Below are 21277 nucleotides of genomic sequence, written 5' to 3'. Positions count from 1 at the left end.
AACTGTACCAAACGTGAATACATTGTTATAATTTAATTTTGTTTTACTGTCTTAGGGAGATATAGGATTACCTGGCCCAAAAGGATCTGTAAGTATAATGAACACTAATTATATATATATATAAAGCCTATGAATAAAGCTGTAGAAAACACAGTGCTCTGCCTTATGAAATTATTCTATAAAATTCAATTCTTAAAGAACCTACTTTCAAGGAAATGAATTTCTAAATTTATTCTTTAGGTAGTGGGTTAATCCAATAGACAAAAATTTACCTGTGTGTAAATGGATCTACCTTTTGAATCAACCACTCCAAAGAAAATTTTTTTCACATTATAAATGGCTCAATGAGTATTACACAGCAATACTCTAATTTCCTCCCCAAATGGGTCATTTTTCAAGAATTGAGTTGTACACTCTGTGTTGACGAGAGTATAATTGAATTTCCTTGGCAGTTATATCATTGCAAAATATTTCAGGAATTTCCTTAATCTTCCGTGTGTTTTAGTTGGGGAAATAAGGTACAAGCATAATACATAAGAAAATATAATAGAGAATTATTAGAGCTGGAAAATGGTTCTTTTGTTCAGTTCATCATATTGTAGAAACTAAACTGATGCCCTTAGAGATTAGATTTATTCCAAATTTTAGAACCAATTAGTAGCAAAACTGGGATGATTTGCTAATTTGAAAGGAATGCATATCTAGTAAAATAAGAAATTTAAGATGGCATAAGGATCAAAGATGAAGCTCACACCTCAATCTCAAATGCCACCACCACCAACTTCCAGGTAATTGACAAGCCCTCTGGAATCTCCCTCTCTCCCCTCTGTCCCTGTCCAAACTATTATCCTCACAGCAGCAGGTAATCTAGATAAAAAAGTAAAACCCACTATTTATCATTCCTTTTCTTAAAATCCTCCAAGAACAATGTTTTATAGAATAAAATCGGACTCTTATTAGCAAGATATATAACAAGGCCTTCTGGGGAATGGTTTCTGCTGTGCCAACCTCATCTCCTACTGATCTGGAACCTTATGTGTTTTGCACTTCTTGTTGCTCCATTTTACATGCCATGCTGTTTTAACACCACATGCTGCTCTCCTGGCCTGGAGTACGATTCCTTTTTCCTTAGGATAGCTACCCCCTACTTAGTATTTGGCATCCCTGGGTGGCACAAACGGTTAAGAGCTTGGCTGCTAACCGAAAGGTTGGCGGTTCAAGTATATCCAGAGTCACCTCAGATGAAAAGGCCTGGTGATCTACTTCCAAAATAATCAGCCATTGAAAGCCCCATTTCTACTCTGAAACGCATGGGGTTGTCATGAGTTGGAATTGCCTTGATGGCAACTGGTTACAACTTAGCATTCAGACCCATCCTCAGCCCCACTTTCTCCAGGAGGACCACCCCCTCAACTTGGTTATGTGCCCCTTCTTGGGTTCTTTACATGCCACGGAGATGGAAGTTATTACACTGTATTAATATCTGCTTACACACTGCCTCAAAAAAGCCTGAGACTCTCAAGTTTAAAGTAACAGCTTTATGCTTAAGCACTTTTGACAGGAATGGTTCAAGACTGAGAAAAATGAAGAGTGCACCTTGATAAATTTTGTAATCAAAATACTTTTGTAATCTAGAAATACTTATTAATATTCAAGGATAAGAATTCAAGCTATGAAAGAAAGAAGCAAATGGACAATGCAGTGGTCAAAAAGGAGTTAATTTCATTCAAATTTGGATAAAATCCTAGGAATTGGCTCTTGATTCATCATCTCTCCGTTTTGCTTGACACTACCCAGGTGATTGTGATGACGAAATTGCAGCGTACTGTCCCAGAATCAGGGAAAAGAGCTACTAACAAAGACTTTTACTTTCCTCATTGATTACAGCACAGACAAGCCTGATAAGTAAGAGATGTCTGTATGCTGTCTACTATTTCAGTGTCTCATTCCTCAACTGAGGAATTCTTCCCCAAAGATCCAGGGCCCTTGTGATGTCCTAGCCATGTTGGCCCATAACTCCTTCAACAAAAATTTCCTGTCCCTGGTTCTAGCAATAGTTCAGACATTGCCAGCAGGATAATCCAGTCTAATTTGGTCTCCTCTGTTTTCTGCCAGTTATTTAGCACATTTCTGAATTCATTTTGGCTTCCTCTTTGGGTTCTTTTAGAAGCTGTTATAGTTTTGCACTCTAGGCACCTAAGAACTCTTCCGTAGCATATCCTTAGCTCTCTCTGTTGATGCTGCCTTTCAGGAAGTCTTTCAAGCCATCATTTCTCCACAGTAGCAATTTTGGCAAGTGTTTTTGTTTTTCCGTATATAGAAATTGGAAAAATAAGCACATTGCTGAGCTTTATTTAGATGTGTCTAGTGAAAGCGTTGCTTCATCACCTTCTTTCCTTCAGTTTAAAACATCTGAGTGTTTGGAAGTGTTAGCTCTTTCTTAATAAATGTTGCATGTAAAAAATAAGACAGATTAAATTGCATTATGAACATTCACACCGTGAGCACTAGCATTCCCTTGCTGTCTCCTGTCCTTTTACCTTCTCATTCTTATTCTGTAAACAACAGTACATCGTAACTGCTTCTGCCACAAATTCCACCAGAGGCAGTTTAACGAAGACTGAATTAATTTAGTCTCTTTTAAAATAGTTATTGTAGATAAGGATTCTGTTAAATGCTTTTAGTGGTCTGCTTTCAATCCCATCTGCACCCCCCAAAAATCTAAATTTTATTTACTTTTGTGCTAAGGAAACAGTGTTTATTTTTAACATCTTTAATATTTAGATTTTTAACTTAATACTTAGTTGAATTGTAAATTTTTTTTTTTGGTTCAGCATTTTAAATGCACCGATTTATTTTATGTTCATATTTTATAATACTTAGATACATCTGGCATCTTCGAATTCTCCAAAGAATATTATAAAGGCCAAATAACTTATTTTCTTGAAATACCTTTTTTTTTTTAATGCTTACTGCATTGGTGATATGCAAAGTAATAATATGTCTTATATAAACCTTTTTGTTGCTGGGAGAAGTTGAAAAGTCTTACTCAGAATCAGCTTGCTTTCAGAAAGTGACTTAAGATATGAAGAACGGTTTTGAAAAATGTATTATTCTGAGTAACATTTTGAAATAATAACTATAACCCCCCCCCAAAAAAAAGATTTCAAAAAGTTTACTTGAACTGGAATTTGAAAAAATGAGTGAATTGTGTGTTTATGTGTTTCCCTTGTGATGAGCTGAGGATTTGTAACCTCTAAAGGAACACCTCTCAGGAGGTAGGTAGAATGTAGGAAACCCAATTTGAAATTTCACATAAGTGCTTATATTAGTATTAAGCAGACATATTACTTATGTTTAGCCCTGGTTTTATAGCATGCCATTTTGTTCCAGGTGGGTAACCCTGGGGAGCCTGGTTTGAGAGGGCCTGAAGGAATTCGGGGACTTCCTGGAGAGGAAGGACCCAGAGGACCACCTGGACCTCGAGGTGTGCAGGGACAGCAGGGTGCCACCGGCCTGCCTGGCATCCAGGGCCCTCCGGTGAGTGGTGGGCAGTCCCTGTGGCTTCCCCTTTGGGGAAGGAGGGGTCAGCGGGGCTAGCATGAGTCCCTCAGCAGTGTGGGCAAGTTCTCTTATAAATCCAGCCACCTGGTTCCTTGCATAATCAGCCAATTTACCATTTAACAATGCCCTCTTTATGGCTCAGTGTATAAACTGCTTTTTCCCTTTTCTGTCCCAGGGTAGAGCACCGACAGATCAGCACATTAAGCAGGTTTGCTTGAGAGTCATACAAGGTAAATACATCACAGTGGTTTGACTTGTATGCTTGAAAGGTGGGAGATTTTTGAATAACATGAATGTCACTTCTGTTTTATCCAGCGTGTTGCCATATATAATAGCTTCTTTCTTAAAGAAAAGATTAGCTTTCTGGGTTGACCTGGAGGTTTTGTTTAGGCCAGGAAGTTAATTTATAAGAAAGTATAAACGTGTGTGTGTATATACTTGTATTATATATATATATTTTTTCTTCTCTCCTTTCTATGCCAGGTAGCTAATTTTTTTGGAACACAGATTCTCAGATGTCTTTCCCCTCTTAGGATCCAATCACTTAGTTTGTACCTAGCATTTACCTAGGCTCTCTGCAGGTTCCGTGAGAAGTAAATGAGACTCCCTGCCAATAAGAAGCATAAGGACATCAGCTCCACTCATGAATCACATATGTAGAAAATCATTAACCATCATTTTCCAAAAATAGTGGTATATTTTCACATTTGTTAACCTTTATCTAAACTCGTCTGTAGCTATGGTAATTGTTACTTATCATATCTATTTGGAATTGGTGTGGTTCTGAAACCACACAGAAAATAAAGATGTGCAAAAATACCCAATAACTGAGGGGATTCTGTAACATTGGGGCCCTCTAACAAACAATTATCTTATCCTGGTTGTAACCAATTCTGTCATAAAAAATTCTATTCTCTTGACAGTCTAGCATGTCTAGTAGACTTGTAGAGTTTTCCAGAACCACCTCTATATTTGAAAACCAATATAGATTTCCTCATTGAAGACATTTTACCTTGAAGGAATATTTTAATTTGGAACATTACATATCTAGAAAATTATGATTTATGCTATCTCTTAAATAAGACATAGAATACTCACACTTAACCAATTTTAAAATGTTGTTAGAAATTTGTCTCCAATTCATATTCTCCTTCATACCCAAAATCTTTAAAAAGTGTTACACTAGAAAATTTCCCCTAGAGATTTTAATGGGAAAATTTTCTTGTTCTCCATGGTTTTAGTGGATGATTCTTAATCTGTATAATGGTTTCTGAAACAGCCCACACAGTTATTACTTTTTAAGACAGACTTTGACAAGTCCCAAGAAACAGGCTATTTTTAAGGTCTGTTGTCTATTCCAAGCATGAAAAAACTTTTGAAAAGGAGAATTTATAAGAAGCCTTGGGTCCTTGGGATATTTCAGGTTACTTAATATCTCTACACTAAAAATGGTGTCTTAATACTAATTCTGGACAATGTCCTTGGCTTTTGAAAAGCTCTGGGCAGCCACTTCTACCTCTGTCAAGAAACTCATTTTTCTTCCCATCTTGGGTGTGTAGGATAACCAGCCAGGATTCAGGTGACACACTCCTCCTTTCAGAACATCCTTTACCCCAAAGCCCTGCAGTTTAAGCTTTTCCTCCTCTCTTTGTCTCAAAACAGCAGGACCAAATATATCCAGGGGAGCTGAATAAAGTAGCATCAGTGAACCTTCCTGGCAGAAAGCTCATGGGAAAATTATCCAACTTTATTCATTTCTCATGGCCAATTCTGAAGCTCTAGTGACACATTTAGGAAAAAAGGCACTTGAAATACTTCTCTTTTCACTTGAAGCACTTTCATGTGTCCGACTTACCTGGGTTGTTTTGTTTATTATGTTTTAGAGCATCTTGCTGAGATGGCTGCTAGTCTCAAACGTCCAGACTCAGGTGCCTCTGGCCTCCCTGGGAGGCCTGGACCCCCAGGAGCCCCTGGGCCCCCAGGAGAGAATGGTTTCCCAGGCCAGATAGGACAGCGTGGCCTCCCAGGCATTAAAGGCCCCCCAGGTGCTCTGGGTCTCAAGGGGCCTAAAGGTAAGCCTTTTTGCCCATGCGGAACCAAGGAACACACCCTGCCCATTTTTAGATGTGTAATCTATTTCCAAGCTCCAGGAATTCACATATCTTACTAAGTTCAGAATCTCCTATGAGAAAAGGAGGAGATATATTATTCTCTTTTACTATGGTGATGGTAAAAATTAGCACATTTTATGCAATATTCTTTTGACCCTGCTAATTCCACAACAGTAGACCAAATACTAGAATTAAGGTCCTTGATTTTTACTATTGATTTTTCTCAATTACACTGTGCCTCAATTATATTTCAAAATACACTTTATAGCATCTGGTAAAGAATCCTTTAGCTATCTTTGAAATCCTATGGCACAAACCATTAAGCACTGGACTACCAGCCGAAAGGTTGGCAGTTTGAATCCACCCAGAGGTGCCTTGGGAGACAGGCCTGGCAATCTCCTTCCAAAAGGTCACAGCCTTGAAAACCCTATGGAGCAGTTCTACTCTGCACACATGGAGTCTCCATGAGTCAAATTGACTTGATGGTGACTAGCAACAAAATCATGGAGGAGCTTTTCTAAGATGGCAAAAACACTTAGAATGTTTGTATCTGTTACTTAAACAAAGAAAATTGTTCAGAAGTATGTAATTAAATTACATCATGAGTTTGGAGATGCTTCCCTCTCTTTTTAAAAAGTTACATTGACATTTAGTTTCAATGGAATTTTTTTTGGCTCTGAAGTACAACCGAATTTTATTCCTTATCTTTAACATGTGAGAGAGTTTGTTTCCTCCTCTTTTATTTAAAGCAAGTTAAACCCTTGCATCCAGTATTTTACAAAAAAATAGGGTTGTGAGTGTGTTAGTTACTCAGCAGGGCTGGCAGACGGACGGGTTGCCTCAGATGGTGTTTGCTAGTTAAGGTAAGTATGTCAGTTCAGGTGGTGTGCGCCTGAATGAGTTTTGTGGCATCAAAAACAAGACAGGGACTTTCTTTCTTTTTCTTTTACTGTGGTGCTCCAATTAGGGATTAAGTATTATGGTGTAGACAGTCAGAGGACAAGCAAGCTGCCTTTTTGGATCTATAAATGAATTGCTGATACACTTGGCTAACTACACTCTCAGCTGGAACAATTTAGTTAATTACATTTGATTTTTTTTTTTTTTTTGGCATATACAGAGCTGCCTGTTAAAAAAATGAGCCCTAATTGGGGCCTCTGGTAAGCCTGGCACACTTTCAAAGCTTTCAGAGGCCAGACAAAATCAAATATAGAGGGAGCTGAGAGTAGAGTTCATCTCAAGGAAAACTGGGCATTTTCTCTGAAAGGATCAATGTAGCTATTCCTCTTTGTTCTGTTTCTAGCTACTAGTTCAGGAAGTCACCCGTTAGGTATTTTCTCCGTGGTTAGCCCTGATTCACTCTGTAAGCCATTTCTGAGGGTCTACTGCTGTGGGGGGGGGTGTTGACTCAATTGAATCCCTTGTGCCAGAGCCCAGAAATGACTCCTCAGCCTTTCAGGAGTTGTTTAGAGCAGTGCTTTTTAAAGAGTGGTCCCTGGAGCATCAGTATCACCAGGGAAATTGTTAGAAATGCAAATCTGGAGGCCCACTGAATCAGAAACCCTGCGATATGGGTGGAGTCCAGCTGTCTGTGCTTTAACAAGCCCTACAGGGGATTCTGATGCAGCTAAATGCACTGGCGTAGAGTAATCACCATTTTCCTACTGAAAATAATAGAATTTTGAAGGTCCATACCAGTCAAAGGGCCCTGGTGGTGCAGTGGTTAAGTGTTTGGCTACTAACCAAAATGTCGGCAGTTGGAATCAACCAGCTGCTTCTTGGAAGCCCCATGAGGCAGTTCTACTTTGTCCTATAGGGTTGCTATGAGTTGGAATCGACTTAACAGCAACAGAGTTTTTTTTGTTCATACTAATCAAAACGCTTATTTTCTTGGGCCAGAAGGAAGTCTCCATATTAGGGGCAGAGCTCAATTTGAGTAACAGAACTTGACCTTGGTTGCACATTGGAATCACCTGGGGGCTTTGGAAACTACCAATGTCTGGGTCCCTTTCTCAGAGATTGTGATTTAATTGGTTTGGGCATCAGGATTTAAAAATATTCCCCATGTGATTTTAATGCGCAGTCAAGGTTGAACTTGAGAACCACTGGAGACAAAGCTAAAGTGTTTGGGAAGTTTTCTGGGAAGCTCTTAGCAGCAGTGAATTGTGGCTAGGTTGTGCTGGGGTGTTCCAAGCAGAAAACCTTATTTTAAGGGAAGAAAAGTATATTTTTATATTTGGAACCTGGAAAACGTCTCTAGCATTAGGTTTATTTGTCAAGCGTAGCTTGAGCAAATGAGGGATTTCCCCTTAATTTTTCTTCAATATTAATGACATGTCTATAATCTAAAAGGAATATGTCCTTTTCTTTTTCAAAGGACTTTCCCTCCCCATCCTTCTCCATCTCTTCCTCATCATTGGATTCATTTAAAGCAGCATCTTCTTTCAGTTTTACTTCTTAGAGCTGGGGGTGGAGACAGGGAGGGGGAATCCCATTTTCTTTCATCAAAACAACACTGTCACACATTGGTAATGTATGATTCTAAGGTCACTGGACTTGACCTTTCTTGTCCCACCACACACATTAACAGTAGTATTTAACAGAAAATGTACAGTTTTCTGACTGTTCAAATATTCTCTGAGAATAAACACTCCACCATTTTGAAGCTTAACATTTTCAGTCAATTATAGCATGCAAATAAATGAATAACAACCAGGCAGCAATAGGGAGTCTTGGTGGCAGCAATGGTTAAGTGCTTGGCTGCTGAGAGGTCGGCAGTTTGAGCCCCCCCTGCCCCCCAGTTACTCTGTGGGAGAAAAGACCTGGTGATCTGCTCCTGTAAAGATTACAGCCTAGGAAACCCTATGTGGGCAGTTCTACTCTGTTCTATTAGGCTCACTCTGAGTCAAAATTGACTCAACGGCAAACAACAAGAACAACAGCCGCAAGGAGAATTTCTTCAGCTTTAGCCACTGTGTTCATAATGAGCTGTTCGTCTACTCAAACTGCATTTTTTCCTTCATGTAAAGCTTATTTTACAAGCTCTTGATAGTTATTTTTTGATGCAGTAGGCTAGCAAAGGTGGATCTTTAATTTCCTGAGCCGGTTTTCGTGCATCTCAAAAGGAGACGTGACCAGGGCTTGCAAAAGTAGATTAACCCTGGTGATAAGCAGAACCAGGCTGCATGCACGGCATGCTATGGAGCAACAGTTTGCACAGTGTGGCTCTGTCTTGGAGCTTATCTAAAATTTGTTTTTCTACAATGGATAACCAAAAGACAGCATTACAGTAACTAAGAGGGCGGTCTTATTCCTTGCAAGTAACATTTTAAAGGTGGTGTGATTTCACATCAGAATGTATAAATAACTTTGCTTTCACTATCAGTGTAAAAACTACATTTTAATTTATAATCTCCATCTCATATCTTCAGAAATGAGATTCTCTTCTCATTGCAAGCCTCCAGAATTATAGCGATATGACATTTGAATTGCTAAGTTATCAAGACTGCTTAAGCTGTTAGTTTTTAAAATAATAATTGTCATATCTTCCTAATATAGCAAAGCTATATTAATGTTGAGTATAAAATAACTAGCTTAAGTGAATACAAGTTAAATCTGTGCTTCACATCTTATATGGCATTTGTATAAATTTAACTGTTTTGAAGCATAGTTGATTCATCATAAAAACATTCACACAAAGACATTCACAGCTGAAATCAAAGTATGGGGGCTATTTAAACTGTCACTTCATAATTAGAGATTTTTGACTGACTAATGTGCAGATGCTTGTACACATAGTCTTCCTATTTTTATTGTGCATGTGACTTTGTTTTTTAAATTATAACAAATTTGACTCGATACTAAAAGAGGTTGGTCTGATATAGATGTTTGGAAAAAATGATTATGTATAGTATTTGCTGCAGAATGTCATTGCATCTTCTAATAGGGTAGTAGAATAATAATATACTCCTATAATAATGGGATAGTAGAAATGCCTCCTACTAGGGTCATTTAGGACCAGTTAACTAAGATACTGAGGCATTGTGTTAAAGAGGCTAAGATTCTGAGTTTGGTTTCTGCAGGGACTAAGATAATTTATGTGGCTTTATTTTGTGGCTGCAGAATCCCCAAATTCAATCAGTTGTCTTGCAAATGTCTTGCAAATGCTTATGGCTGGACACAATCCAAAGTATAGTCCCTATAAATAATGAGTCAGTAGTGAAGTTTAGGCATTTGTGACAGCACACTTTAAATTTTTTAAAATTTGTCTCTCATCCACCTCATTTCCTTCCCCTTTCCCAACAGGTAAACACTATATTAGTTCCTTACATATCCTTACAGAGGATGATAGTCAAGGATATATAAATATATCTCCTCCCTACATCCTTTTCAAAACAATTCATATTGTCCTTTAAACAAGTGATCTGGACCTTACTTTTTTCATTTAACAATATGGTTTGGGAGATCTTTCCAAATCAGCATATAAAGAGCTGCCTCGTTCTTCTTTACAGCTGCATAGTATTCATTCTGTGGAAGTACCATAATGTATTTAACCTTTTAATAGTTATTTAGGTTGTTTCCAATCTTTTGCTATTTCAGCAAGGCTGCAGGGCACATTATACACATTATTTAATTTTTGTACAAAATATCAATATACTCTCTATCTCTAGGATAAATTACTTGGAATGGAATTGCTGGGTAAAATGGTACTTCCATTTGTAATTTTGATAGATATTTTCAAATGACTTGCCAAGGAGACTAACCAGTTTACACTCTCATCAGCAACGTCTAAGAGTTTATTTCTCCAAAGACTTACTGGCATATGTTTAATTAAACTTTGGAATTATTACCCATAAAATTATTGCCCATAAAAATAATATCCTTGTTATTTTTAATTTGTTCATTTTATTATGAGATGAAGTCAGGGATTTTTCATATATCTAAGAGCCATTTTTTTTTTAAGTGAACTGCCTGCTCATATATTTTGTTCATTTTCTATTGTGTTGTTGGCCTTTTTGTATTGATTTTAGGAATGCCTCATATTTTGAATCATAATAGAAAGTCCAACTCGAACTGAGGTTATAAAACAATTCTCTTTTGTTTCCTTCTGGTTCTTAAATTACATTTAGATACTTAATTCATTTATACTTTATCCTAAAACCAGGTCTGAGGTATGGATCCAAGTTTATTTTGTTTCCAGTCAGCTACCCATTTTTTCCAACACCATTTATTGAATTGTTCATCTTTTTTCCCACTTTAAGAAAACACTTTACAATATGCCAAATACCTACATATATAGGAATATGTAAATATATATTGGACTTTCTATTCTGTTTCACTGGTACCAGTACCACACTTTAATTGGAGGATTAATACCTTTCATGTTACTTTTTTTTTTTTTTAATTTGGAGTTTTTGTGGCTATTATGGTTTTTTCTACACAAACTTCAGAATAATTTTTATTTGGTTAAAAAAATAACTTATTTGTATTTTTATTGGGATCATGATGGAAATTCAGCCTTGGGAGAACTGATAATATTTTATGATACGTTTCCATCGAACAACATTTTCAAAGTCTTCTTGTATCTTTTAGAAATGTTTAAAAATTTTTTCGTGTTGGACTTGTATATTTCTGATTAAATGTATTTCTAGTTATTTAATATTCTCATTGCTATTACAAATAAGATCTTTTTCCACTCCATCTTATTAGTGGTTATTGTTTGCACATAAGAAAATTATTGATTTCCATATATTAATTTTGTACCCTGCTACTTTATTGAGTTTTTTTTTTATTGTTTGTAGTAGTTTTCAGGTTGATTCACTAGGGTTTTCAGATATGCACTTATGTCATCTGAAAATAGGGATAGTTTTAATTCCTCAACCCAGTGATAAAAAGTAGTGACAAAGTGGGCGTCTTTCTATTGTCCTGACCATAGTGTGACTGCTTCCCGTGTTTCCCATTAACCACTGTGCTGGCTTTTGGGTCAAGAGAACTATATTTTATCAGGTTAAGGAAGTAGCCATTGATTCTTATTTTACTGAATGTTTTTCAAGAATGCATATTCAATTTCATCAAATGGCTTTCGGCATCAATGGATATGATCGTTTGATTTTTGTCCCCTTAGATTTATTAATATGATGAACTCAATTTTTGATTTGCTACCTATGACAATCTCGTTTTTGGCATCTTCATGACCTTCTGGTTTCTGAATTTAGGCTTCGCTTAAAGTTTAAACATAAGGAAGTTTATTTTTATATAAATGTGGTGAAAAATAACATTTCTTTAATGAAATGCAGGTGACCTGGGAGAAAAGGGGGAGCGTGGCCCTCCTGGAAGAGGACCCAAAGGTTTGCCCGGAGCTCCAGGTCTCCCAGGTACGTGTGTTGTATGTGAGGATGAGGGGGAGAAATTGGCAGCAAGTGGGCATCTAAATTGGATAATATTTTAAAAGAATTGCTATTTGATCACTTACATGTATCAAGTGATACTCAAAAATGGTGGCATAGCTTTCTCGAGACCAGCTTTAATGAAGAGTTAAATGATCTATAAATCATGTAAGTATTCTTTGTGAGAAAATAGGTGTCAGGGCTTGAAATTAATTCCTTAAACAGATGCTTTTTAAAAAATAGTGTCAAGGTCCAGCCACAATGCACTTGTTATAAATATTCTGAATGAATGGGGCCCTTTCCAGTTAGTCCAGTCGATAGCTTCTTGTTTATTCTTTAAAGCAAAAGCCAGAGCAGTAGGAAAATTAATCTAAGTTTTCAACTCTTCGTGTTGCACAGGGAATAACTGAAATTTTATTTCAAAAGCTCCCCTTTCAACCTTCCAGACCTTCCAACAACCCATATCCAAAAAATAAATAAACCCATAAATAAATAAACCTGAACATTTCTACTCATAGCCACAAAGAACCACACACAGGCTGCAAGCCACATATCACAGCTGTGTCGACTGAGGCAACAGAGTAGCCTCTGTGTGAAGAGCCCAGTTTTCTCACTGGGTGTCTGTTCTCTCTTTGCACACTGGCTACTCTGTCGCTGGGAGTCGATGAGGCTGGAACACACTCATCCATTGGGAAATAACTTAAACAAGCCCAAACACAGAAGCAGCATAGCAGGGCTGAAAGCCAGTTCAACTTCAGAGCAGAAATGATGTGCAGGCTCCCAGCAAACTGTCTTATAGCTGCTGAAGCAATGACTCAGGAAACCTCCCCAACCCTGAGATGTCTGGGGCTGAAGAGAGATGAGGTGAGAGAGACTGAACAGAAGAAACGAGTGTACAGATGTCCACAGTGGCTTTGGAGAACTCAGCTGAAAGAAATTTAGGAAAAGAAGTAATTTGTTTTCCTAATTCTGCCAGAGGCTTACATATTTAATCAAGGCTTATAATTGTAGCCCAAAACATCATTGCTTTCTAATTATCCATTTCGTTGCTCCTTGGGAACTGCTTTCTCACTGAGAGAATATTTTAGAATATGAGTACATTTGGAGATAGCTCAAACACTAACTTTCTAAAACTGCGACTCATGGGCCTATCAAGATGTTTTCACAAATTGATACAGGCTTTTATGATTAGAAAAGGAAGAGAAAATCTGGTTGGAGCTGAATGAGACCAAGAAAAGAAGATTTTAGTATATAATAAAGTCTAGATTCATTGATGGATGTTTAAAAGAGAGAAGAAAGAAAATGGAATTTACCAAGGGTGCTTTTCTTCTTTACCAGTGGTAGTAATACAAAATTTTAAAGCAGATAAAATATCCTCGTCACAATTAACTTATCTACATATTTATAGGATTATCTGATAATTTCCCCTCTTTCCATCTTGTTGACAAATTGCTTAATAGTTTTTGGATCAGCAACTTGCACTTTTGGCATTATCTTCCATTACTGAAAACAGATTATAGTCTCCAGTGAGTCTTACCTTCAGAAAATCTGATGGAAAACCAAACTTAGTTTAGAAGTGAGAAGACTGAGGAAGGCCCCTCTGCATGTGTAGTGTCAGACTGCCACAAGGGGGCGCGTGATTTCCCACACGCAGTAAACCACAGGGGATGTGTGTCCGCCTAGGGGCGGGGGAAACCGGTGCTCATCAGCCATTGCTCGTTAAGTCTTAAACAGGGGTTTCATTGATTGGCTTTTTGCTACATCAGACATTCACGTGTAGACAAAAAAGGTAACAGAGGTCAAGCTCATCGTTGAGAGCTCTACCTGGCCCTCATCTCTTCTCCCTTTTTAAAGAAATTTAAAAAATTTTATACCTGATTTTGAGTTTAGTACTTAAATCGGGTTTGTTAAAACATTTTGTTGCCGTCATTTTTCGGGGCTCCTAAGACCTGCCCTTTCCCTTCTTTCTGGCTTTCCCCACTTCTTACCCCGCCCTTCCTGGTATTGTTAGGTGCCTTCCAGGGAATTTTGACATATAGTGACCCCATGTGACAGAGGGGCCCCAGTGGCGCAGTGGTTAAGAGTTTGACTGCTAACTAAAATGCTGACAGTTCGAATCCACCAGCCGCTCCTTGGGGCAGTTCTACTCTGTCCTACAAGGTCGTTATGAGTCGAATCGACTTGATGGCAACAGGTTTCGTTTGGTTTGGTTTTATGTGACAGAGTAGAAGTGCCCCATAGAATTTTCTAGGCTGTAATCTTACGGAAGCAGATCACCAGGTCTTTCTCCTGTGGAGCTGCTGGATGGGTTGGAACTGCCAACCTTTAGGTTAGCTGCCGAGCACTTAACCGTTGTGCCGCCAGGGCTCCTTCCCGTCCTGGTACTACCTCTGCATTGTCACCTTCCTTTGATTCCTCTTCCGTCCCCTTTCTCTCGCCGACCATCTCTTACTTTCTTCCATCCTCCTCACTTTGACAGTCCTTCCCTTTGAATGTCACTCTTCTCGCTTTCCCTCTTCCAGTTAATGAGTCTCCCCTGGTCTTTCTTTTTCTGAAATTTGGTCACATTTTAATTGAGAGGATATCTGACATTAATTAGTAAAAACATCTGAGTCTTAAATTATTTTTCAAAAATTTAAAACAATTTTCAAAAGCATGCTGTGGCTACTTTTAGCAAACAAGCACGAAAGGCCCATATTTACCACACTTGAGTACAAAGGCATCAGCTGGGGGCTTTGGTTCTTAAGTCAGCTCATGTTCTCGTATCTATACTGTGAGTCTGCTCAGCTAACCATTTCTCAAATCAGTCCAGCCCCTGAATGACAGCTTTTTTTTTTTTTGGCTTATTCACCCTGAAGGCAGTACTCTGAAAGTTGGCTGTGTAGAACATGGGCTTTGCAATCAGACATCCTGGGTTCAAACCTTGACTCTGTCACTTATTAGCTTTGACTATGAGCAGGTTATTTAATTTGTCTGTGCCTTAGTTTCCCCATTGGTAAGATAATGATCATAATGATGTCTCCTTGATACCGAAATTCTTAGGAGAGTTTCTGGCACACAGTCAGTGCTCAAGACATGTTATTAGTACTATCATTAATATAACCAATTCACTTTTTTGCTTTTTGAGGCAGATGAAGAGGAGCTGGGGCAAAGCTAGGCCTTAGCCGAGCCCTTGCAGCTCTTTTCTCCTGCTCCCAGTCAGCAGTCATATGCCATTCATCCCTTAATCAGCACTCGGTTCCGACACACCAGACCTCCCTCCATGGAAATCTACGTCAACTCACATCATAAACCTAAAGTGCTGGCTTCACCATAAACCATTTCACTGTGATGGGCCATTGATGGGCTAGGCCATTATTTCCCTGGTAGAGCTTGGAATGGGATTCACAATGCTCTTTCTGGTCTCTCACAAATATAATAGGAATAGAATTTTAGGACTTGGAGGAATCTTTAATAGGACTTTATGCAGGGACTTATCTAGAATCTTCTGGCTTGATATACCTCTTACCTAAAATAAAGAGCCTGCAGCACAGGATATTCAGCAACCTTCTTTCTTGTCCCTCTTGTTGGATTTGGGGCTCTGATTCTCCTGAATGGAGAAAAGATTATTTGATCATTCTTCTTTGTGTTAACATATCTGAAAAAATGTTACTAATGCCTTCATTATCTGTCAATTATCATAATTCTTTACTCTTTTTGAACAGTTTTATTTCTCTCTCCCCCCTCTACAAGGTGTATATTTCTCAGTTTGTTCATAGTGTTAATTATTATATGCCCTTTGGGCTTGTAATGATATATTGCCTAATATGGACTGTGGACCATAGATTATTATAATAACCATTATACTGTCATTTTGTCTAGTTTTTTTTTCTCACAGCCAGAAGCAGGCAGGGCAGACATTTAAGAAGTGCTGGCCTTGGAGCCGGGCTGCCAGGGTTTATATATCGCTCTTTCACTTACTTTCAGCTACTCAACCTCTCAGTGCTTCAGCTTCTTCCTCCGCAAAATGGGGATACTAACCATGCCTAACCTACAGAGTTATTGAGGAGGATATTTGTTAATATACATAAAGCACTTGGAATAGTGCCTCGAGTATGGCAAACACTCTGTAAATGTAGCTGTTACTATTATTACTGCAGGAGCATTGCCTAAGTGCTTGGGCTGTTAACCAAAAGTCAGTCGTTGGAACCCACCAGCAGCTCCCTGGGAGAAAAGACCTGGTGATCTGCTCCCGAAAAGATTTACAGCCTTGGAAACCCTATAGGGAAGTTCTACTCTATCCCATAGGGTTGCTATGAGTTGGAATGGACTGGACAGCACATAACAACATTATACTCTCGTAGGAGTCCTGGGTGGTGCAAACGGTTGACATACACTCCGCTATTAACCGAGAGGTGGGCAGTTTGAGTTCACCCAGAGGTGCCTTGGAAGCGAGACCTGGGAATCTACTTCCAAAATGTCAGCCATAAAAACCCTCTGGCACACAGGAACGTGTGCTCCCTGTGTTCAGGTTCATGCACCGGACACAATGATGGGCTGGCAGTCCAACGAGATGATCAGTTTGGCTTTGCCACGCTAGCCGTGTGACTTGGGGCACTTCCCCTAACCCCTTAGCGTCTTGATTTCTTTCCAGCCTCCTTCCTGTTGCCTTCAGACAACACTTGCCCCTCCCTGAAATACTTCCGTTTTCACTAGAGGCCATTAGTGTTATGGCTTTGTTGGGTGGCCTCATTAAGAGTAACGCCCTATGCTTGCTGCCACTGAACTCACACATCTGGGGACTAGTTCCTTAGCAATCTGAGAATTTTAAGGAAAAATATTTCATGATGAGTCCTGACCTCTTCTTTGTGCATTCACCCTCACTAGGAAAGGGAGTAATGTAAATGCTGAATCATATGTGTGTTGAACACACATGACTTGTGAGCTGGGGCAGATTAACAAGTAAGCACGGTATGCATGGGCTGAATTGTGTTTACTTACTAATCTGTGGTGCCCAGTTTCATGCCGTGGTGAAAAACAGGTGAAATTGTGCACCACAGATTAGTAAGGAAACACAAGCGCCTTGCTGATTGGGTAATCTGTCCCTGCCTGTGAGCTGAGATGCATTTCCCATCTTGGACGTGGACATTACAGCCAGCTCAGCGCTGCACCGTTCAGTTTTCCTGTGCAAAGTTTGCAGACAGGTGAGTTTTTCCACTGAGTGGAAAAACAAAACAAAACAAAGGGCACGCTCAATTTAGGCTGAAGTTTGTAGTAGTCATTTATCCTATTTCCACTGTTGCAAGCTGTTTTATTTGGTTGTGGGATCTTATATAAATCACTGTACACCTACACTTAAACACATACCTCTCTGTCAAACATCACACAAGGAAGCTCAGCATAAGGTGAGAATTATGAGACAGTCCCTAGCATATATAAAAAGTACATAACCAGTGGGTTAATCATCAAGCACCCTATTTTATGCTGAAAAGTACTTGCAGGTTTTTTTAAAAGCCTGCATACACAGTCCCTTTCATTATGTAGCATGTATTAAGAGGTGCGAGTGGCCTCCACCAATGTAGCATGACTTCCCTCTAGTGTTTGCATAGAGAATGACACAGGCATTCATTTTTAAAAATCATAAAATGTTAGGTAATAACACTTTTATAGGACCTTGAAATTTCCGAAAACAATGTAATCTTTAGGCAGTTAGTGTATCTAACACACCCATGAGGCAGGCAAGTGAAACAAGACCACTTCTGATCCGTGCTGTATCTTCTTAGAGTTGCAAAGCAGTTTACAGACATTTGTTAATGTAGCTGCTCAGACTAAACTTCTGTGCCCATTTTGTCTACAGCCATGGTGAGTCAGCCTCACTGCTTGAATAACTTGGACCATAACATAGTTTTACTCCAGAATTAGGCTCCCACACAACCCTTGAGAGAAAAAGTCTGGGGCCAGAGCTCCCCAGAAACTGTTATGCTAAGGCTGGTTTGTTTTCTTGGCCAGGTCTGCAGGGCAAAAACTCAGGAAAATATCATTAGTTTGTAATGATACTTAGGGCGTTGGACGAATCAATGTTAACTTTCTCCTGTTGTGCCTCTCTCTACTTCCTAGTCAGCTGAGACCCGATTAATTAAACAAACGACAACAAAACAAACAAAACGCAAAGAAAGACACAGCCTGTGCATCCTCCACAGAGTTAGCAAATCGCTAGATATGGGAGTACAGGTAGACTGGAGTAGTGGAGAAGGGCCCTCACTCCAACCCTTTTCTACTTACGTAACTGTGGACAATTGTTTCACCTTTCTAAGTCTCAGTTTACACATGAGGAAAATGGGATCAATACTGTGCACAGTGCCTGCTTTGTAAATAGAGGCACTGTGCACAGTATTGAATATAATTTATAAGTGTTTCGACAATTTATAAGTATTGTTGTTGATGATGATTCAGTCATCCAAAGCTCCAAAGGGTAAATGGCTGCATTTGTCAAAGAGAGGATTGGATTAAAAGTGCTTTTCACAAAGTAAAGCAAGGGCGGACGGGGTGGTTCCATCAACTCTTTTCTCAAAAGATGAGCATGAATCTAAAAAATACTCAGCGAGTTAAAAACCCTCTCCTGGGATGTGGTGGGACGTAGAACTAAACATGAAAACCTAAACAAATCTTTCCTTATGCTTTTTAATTTTGTGTCCTAGAGACTAAGTCCTTTAAATGTCAGGCTTTCAACAGGGCTCTACCAATGTTAAATAAAAAATTAACATTAGTTGCTACTACCCTGGTGGCGCAGTGGTTAAGTGATTGGCTGCTAACAGAAAGGTCAGCGGCTCGAACCCACCAGCCACTCCACCAGAGAAAGATGCGGCAGTCTGCTTCCATAAAGATTACAGCCTTGGAAACCCTATAGGGCAGTTCTACTCCTTCCTATATGATTGATATGACTTGACTTGATGGCAATAGGTTTGGTTTTTGGCTTATTTAAAAATTGAGAGATATTTTTAAAAACCCTGCTGCCTGGCTCTTTTGAAGAAAATTAGGTCTGGCAACACTAGCCTGTATTCCCCCACGGCAGCTATTAGCTGGAGAGAGCAGCTGCCAGCATCCACTCTCCAGTTCGCCACAGGCCTCACTCCTCCATGTTGTCTCCCCAACACTGTTGTGGACTATCAGTGGCCAATTTTCATTACATTTGTGATGTCAGTTTTCTTAATCTAGGCTCATTTCTTCACTACATCAGGTGTCAGCAAGCTTTTTCTGTAAAGGTTTTTTCTGGCTGTGCGGTCTCTGCTGCCGCTACTCAACTCTGTCCTTGTACCACAAAAGCAGCTATAGACAGTATGCAAACAAATGAACATGGCTCTGTTCCAATAAAACTTTATTTAGAAAAATAGGATTTGGCTTGTCAACTGTAGTTTGCTGATCCCTTATCTACATTACTTGCCCAGCACCTGTGATCATTTGTCTTGGGAGCTCTCCTGTGGACATTTTCTCCTCCTAATCTGGATTTGGAGCCCTGGTGGTGCAACTGGTTAACAGCTTGGCTGCTAATCAAAAGGTCAGCAGTTTGAATCCACCAGCTGCTCCCTGGAAACCCTATAGGGCAGTTCTACTCTGTCTCATAGGGTCGCTAAGAGTTGGAATCGACTTGATGGCAACAGGTTTGGTTTGGTTTTTTGAATCTAAATTTGATTTTGTTAAGGCAAACCCAGTATGTCTCAGTGGGAACATTGCTACAGATAAGGTGCGTGAAAATCACCTTTTATATACATTTAGATCTGGCCCATTGCCGTGTAGTATTTTATCTTAAAACTTAATTAAGAAATGCTCAGGTTTTTCATGTATAAACTTATTTATTGCAGGATAGTCATGGCAAGGCACACAATTAAGACCTCACAACATTCACTTAGAACCAGAGAATCAGGATTAACAATTACAATGACAATGTTATTTCAATCGTCAGAGTCCACATCTTTAGACTTCAGGTGTTACCTTTAACTAGAAGTCTCAGGAAGAAGGTTTGACCACAGCTCGAGCTTGGTGGAGGTCTCTTGTAGCTAGGGTCTGGGGTCACCAGCAGCGGGCCGAGTCTCAGCACAATGTAGAAATGTGGGTTAGATAATGCTGAGGTCCCTTTCGACTATTAAGTTTTGTGAAATCCAAGTCTGATGAAGGGATTTCATCATCATCATTCATCATTTCTAGAAGTATTCACCAAATCCTGCTGGGCTGCAGGGGGTCCAGTACCTTCTGCCACTTTGCACCATGGGATTCTCCTGCTAACATGTGCAACCCTTTGTGTGTTTCAGGTGATCCAGGCCCTGCCAGCTACGGGAGAAATGGCAGGGACGGTGAGCGAGGCCCTCCAGGGCCAGCAGGAATTCCTGGTGTGCCTGGGCCCCCGGGACCTGCTGGCCTTCCTGGCTTCTGCGAGCCAGCCTCCTGCACTCTTCAGGCTGGTCAACGAGCATTTAACAAAGGGCCCGGTCAGTGAAAGGCTTCGTGTTGATGGCTGTCTGCATAAACCACACCTGGCAAAGGAGTTTGGAGGAGAAACACGACCCAAAGCTAGGGCAAAAAATGACAATGTATTACCTTCAACATTATTACAGATGTCCTACTTGACAATCAGATATAGAACGATGGTGCTATTCAGTAAGTCTTCTTTCCTCTCCCTTGGAGGGAAGATGGCAGTCATCCATAAAAAAACCTCCCTTTAAATAAATTTATAATCCTATTCCCAGGATCTTGAACTTTTTAGTGTGCTATATATGTGCTATATCTTGGGCCACTGTGCCAATAAACAAAAACAACTGTTTGGTTTACCTCAGTTGCAGTAGTTATTTTCATTTTCTATTTAAATGTTGTTCTCAGATATTTGTTTTAGCTGTGTAGAGGATTACTGGACTAGTTATAAAGAAACCCCACTAGAATTCAATAGAATTGGTGCTTAAAATCCCCATCAATGTGCTCTCCTGGGAATGGCAAGAAAGTGCGGCGTCATCTGGAATGATTTCCTTACATCACATGTTGATTTTCATATTCAGCCTGAATTTTTGTTGAACTGTACTGTATTCTATACCCTTCAATTTTTTTGAGCTCTTCTGTGTGAAAGCAAAGAAGGAATTTTAATATCCTGGCATTAATAAGTTTTATTGATGAGATTATTTATTTTAAAGGTTTGAGGTAACATCTCTGGTTGTACCAAAGAAGAAATAAATATGGTTTCTTAATCTCGTG

General features: G+C 39.3%; 1 protein-coding gene across 1 annotated transcript in view; it reads left to right on the top strand.

Moving 5' to 3' along the window:
- The window catches only part of COL9A1 (collagen type IX alpha 1 chain), a 97345-nt gene extending 76478 nt beyond the window's left edge, over positions 1-20867 (top strand). The window contains exons 33-38 of the mRNA XM_004381358.2: positions 56-88; positions 3394-3540; positions 3740-3794; positions 5448-5636; positions 11972-12049; positions 20347-20867. Coding sequence (XP_004381415.1) covers positions 56-88; positions 3394-3540; positions 3740-3794; positions 5448-5636; positions 11972-12049; positions 20347-20531 — 687 coding nt within the window. The 3' untranslated portion in view covers positions 20532-20867. The remainder of the gene's footprint in view (positions 1-55; positions 89-3393; positions 3541-3739; positions 3795-5447; positions 5637-11971; positions 12050-20346) is intronic.
- The last annotated feature ends 410 nt before the right edge of the window (positions 20868-21277 follow it).

Source organism: Trichechus manatus, unplaced genomic scaffold (assembly GCF_000243295.1).
Source record: "Trichechus manatus latirostris isolate Lorelei unplaced genomic scaffold, TriManLat1.0 scaffold00083, whole genome shotgun sequence".
In the NCBI taxonomy this organism is placed as follows: Eukaryota; Metazoa; Chordata; class Mammalia; order Sirenia; family Trichechidae; genus Trichechus; species Trichechus manatus.
The sequence above is the reverse complement of the archived record's forward strand: the minus strand, read 5'-3'. Positions and strand labels throughout refer to the sequence as shown.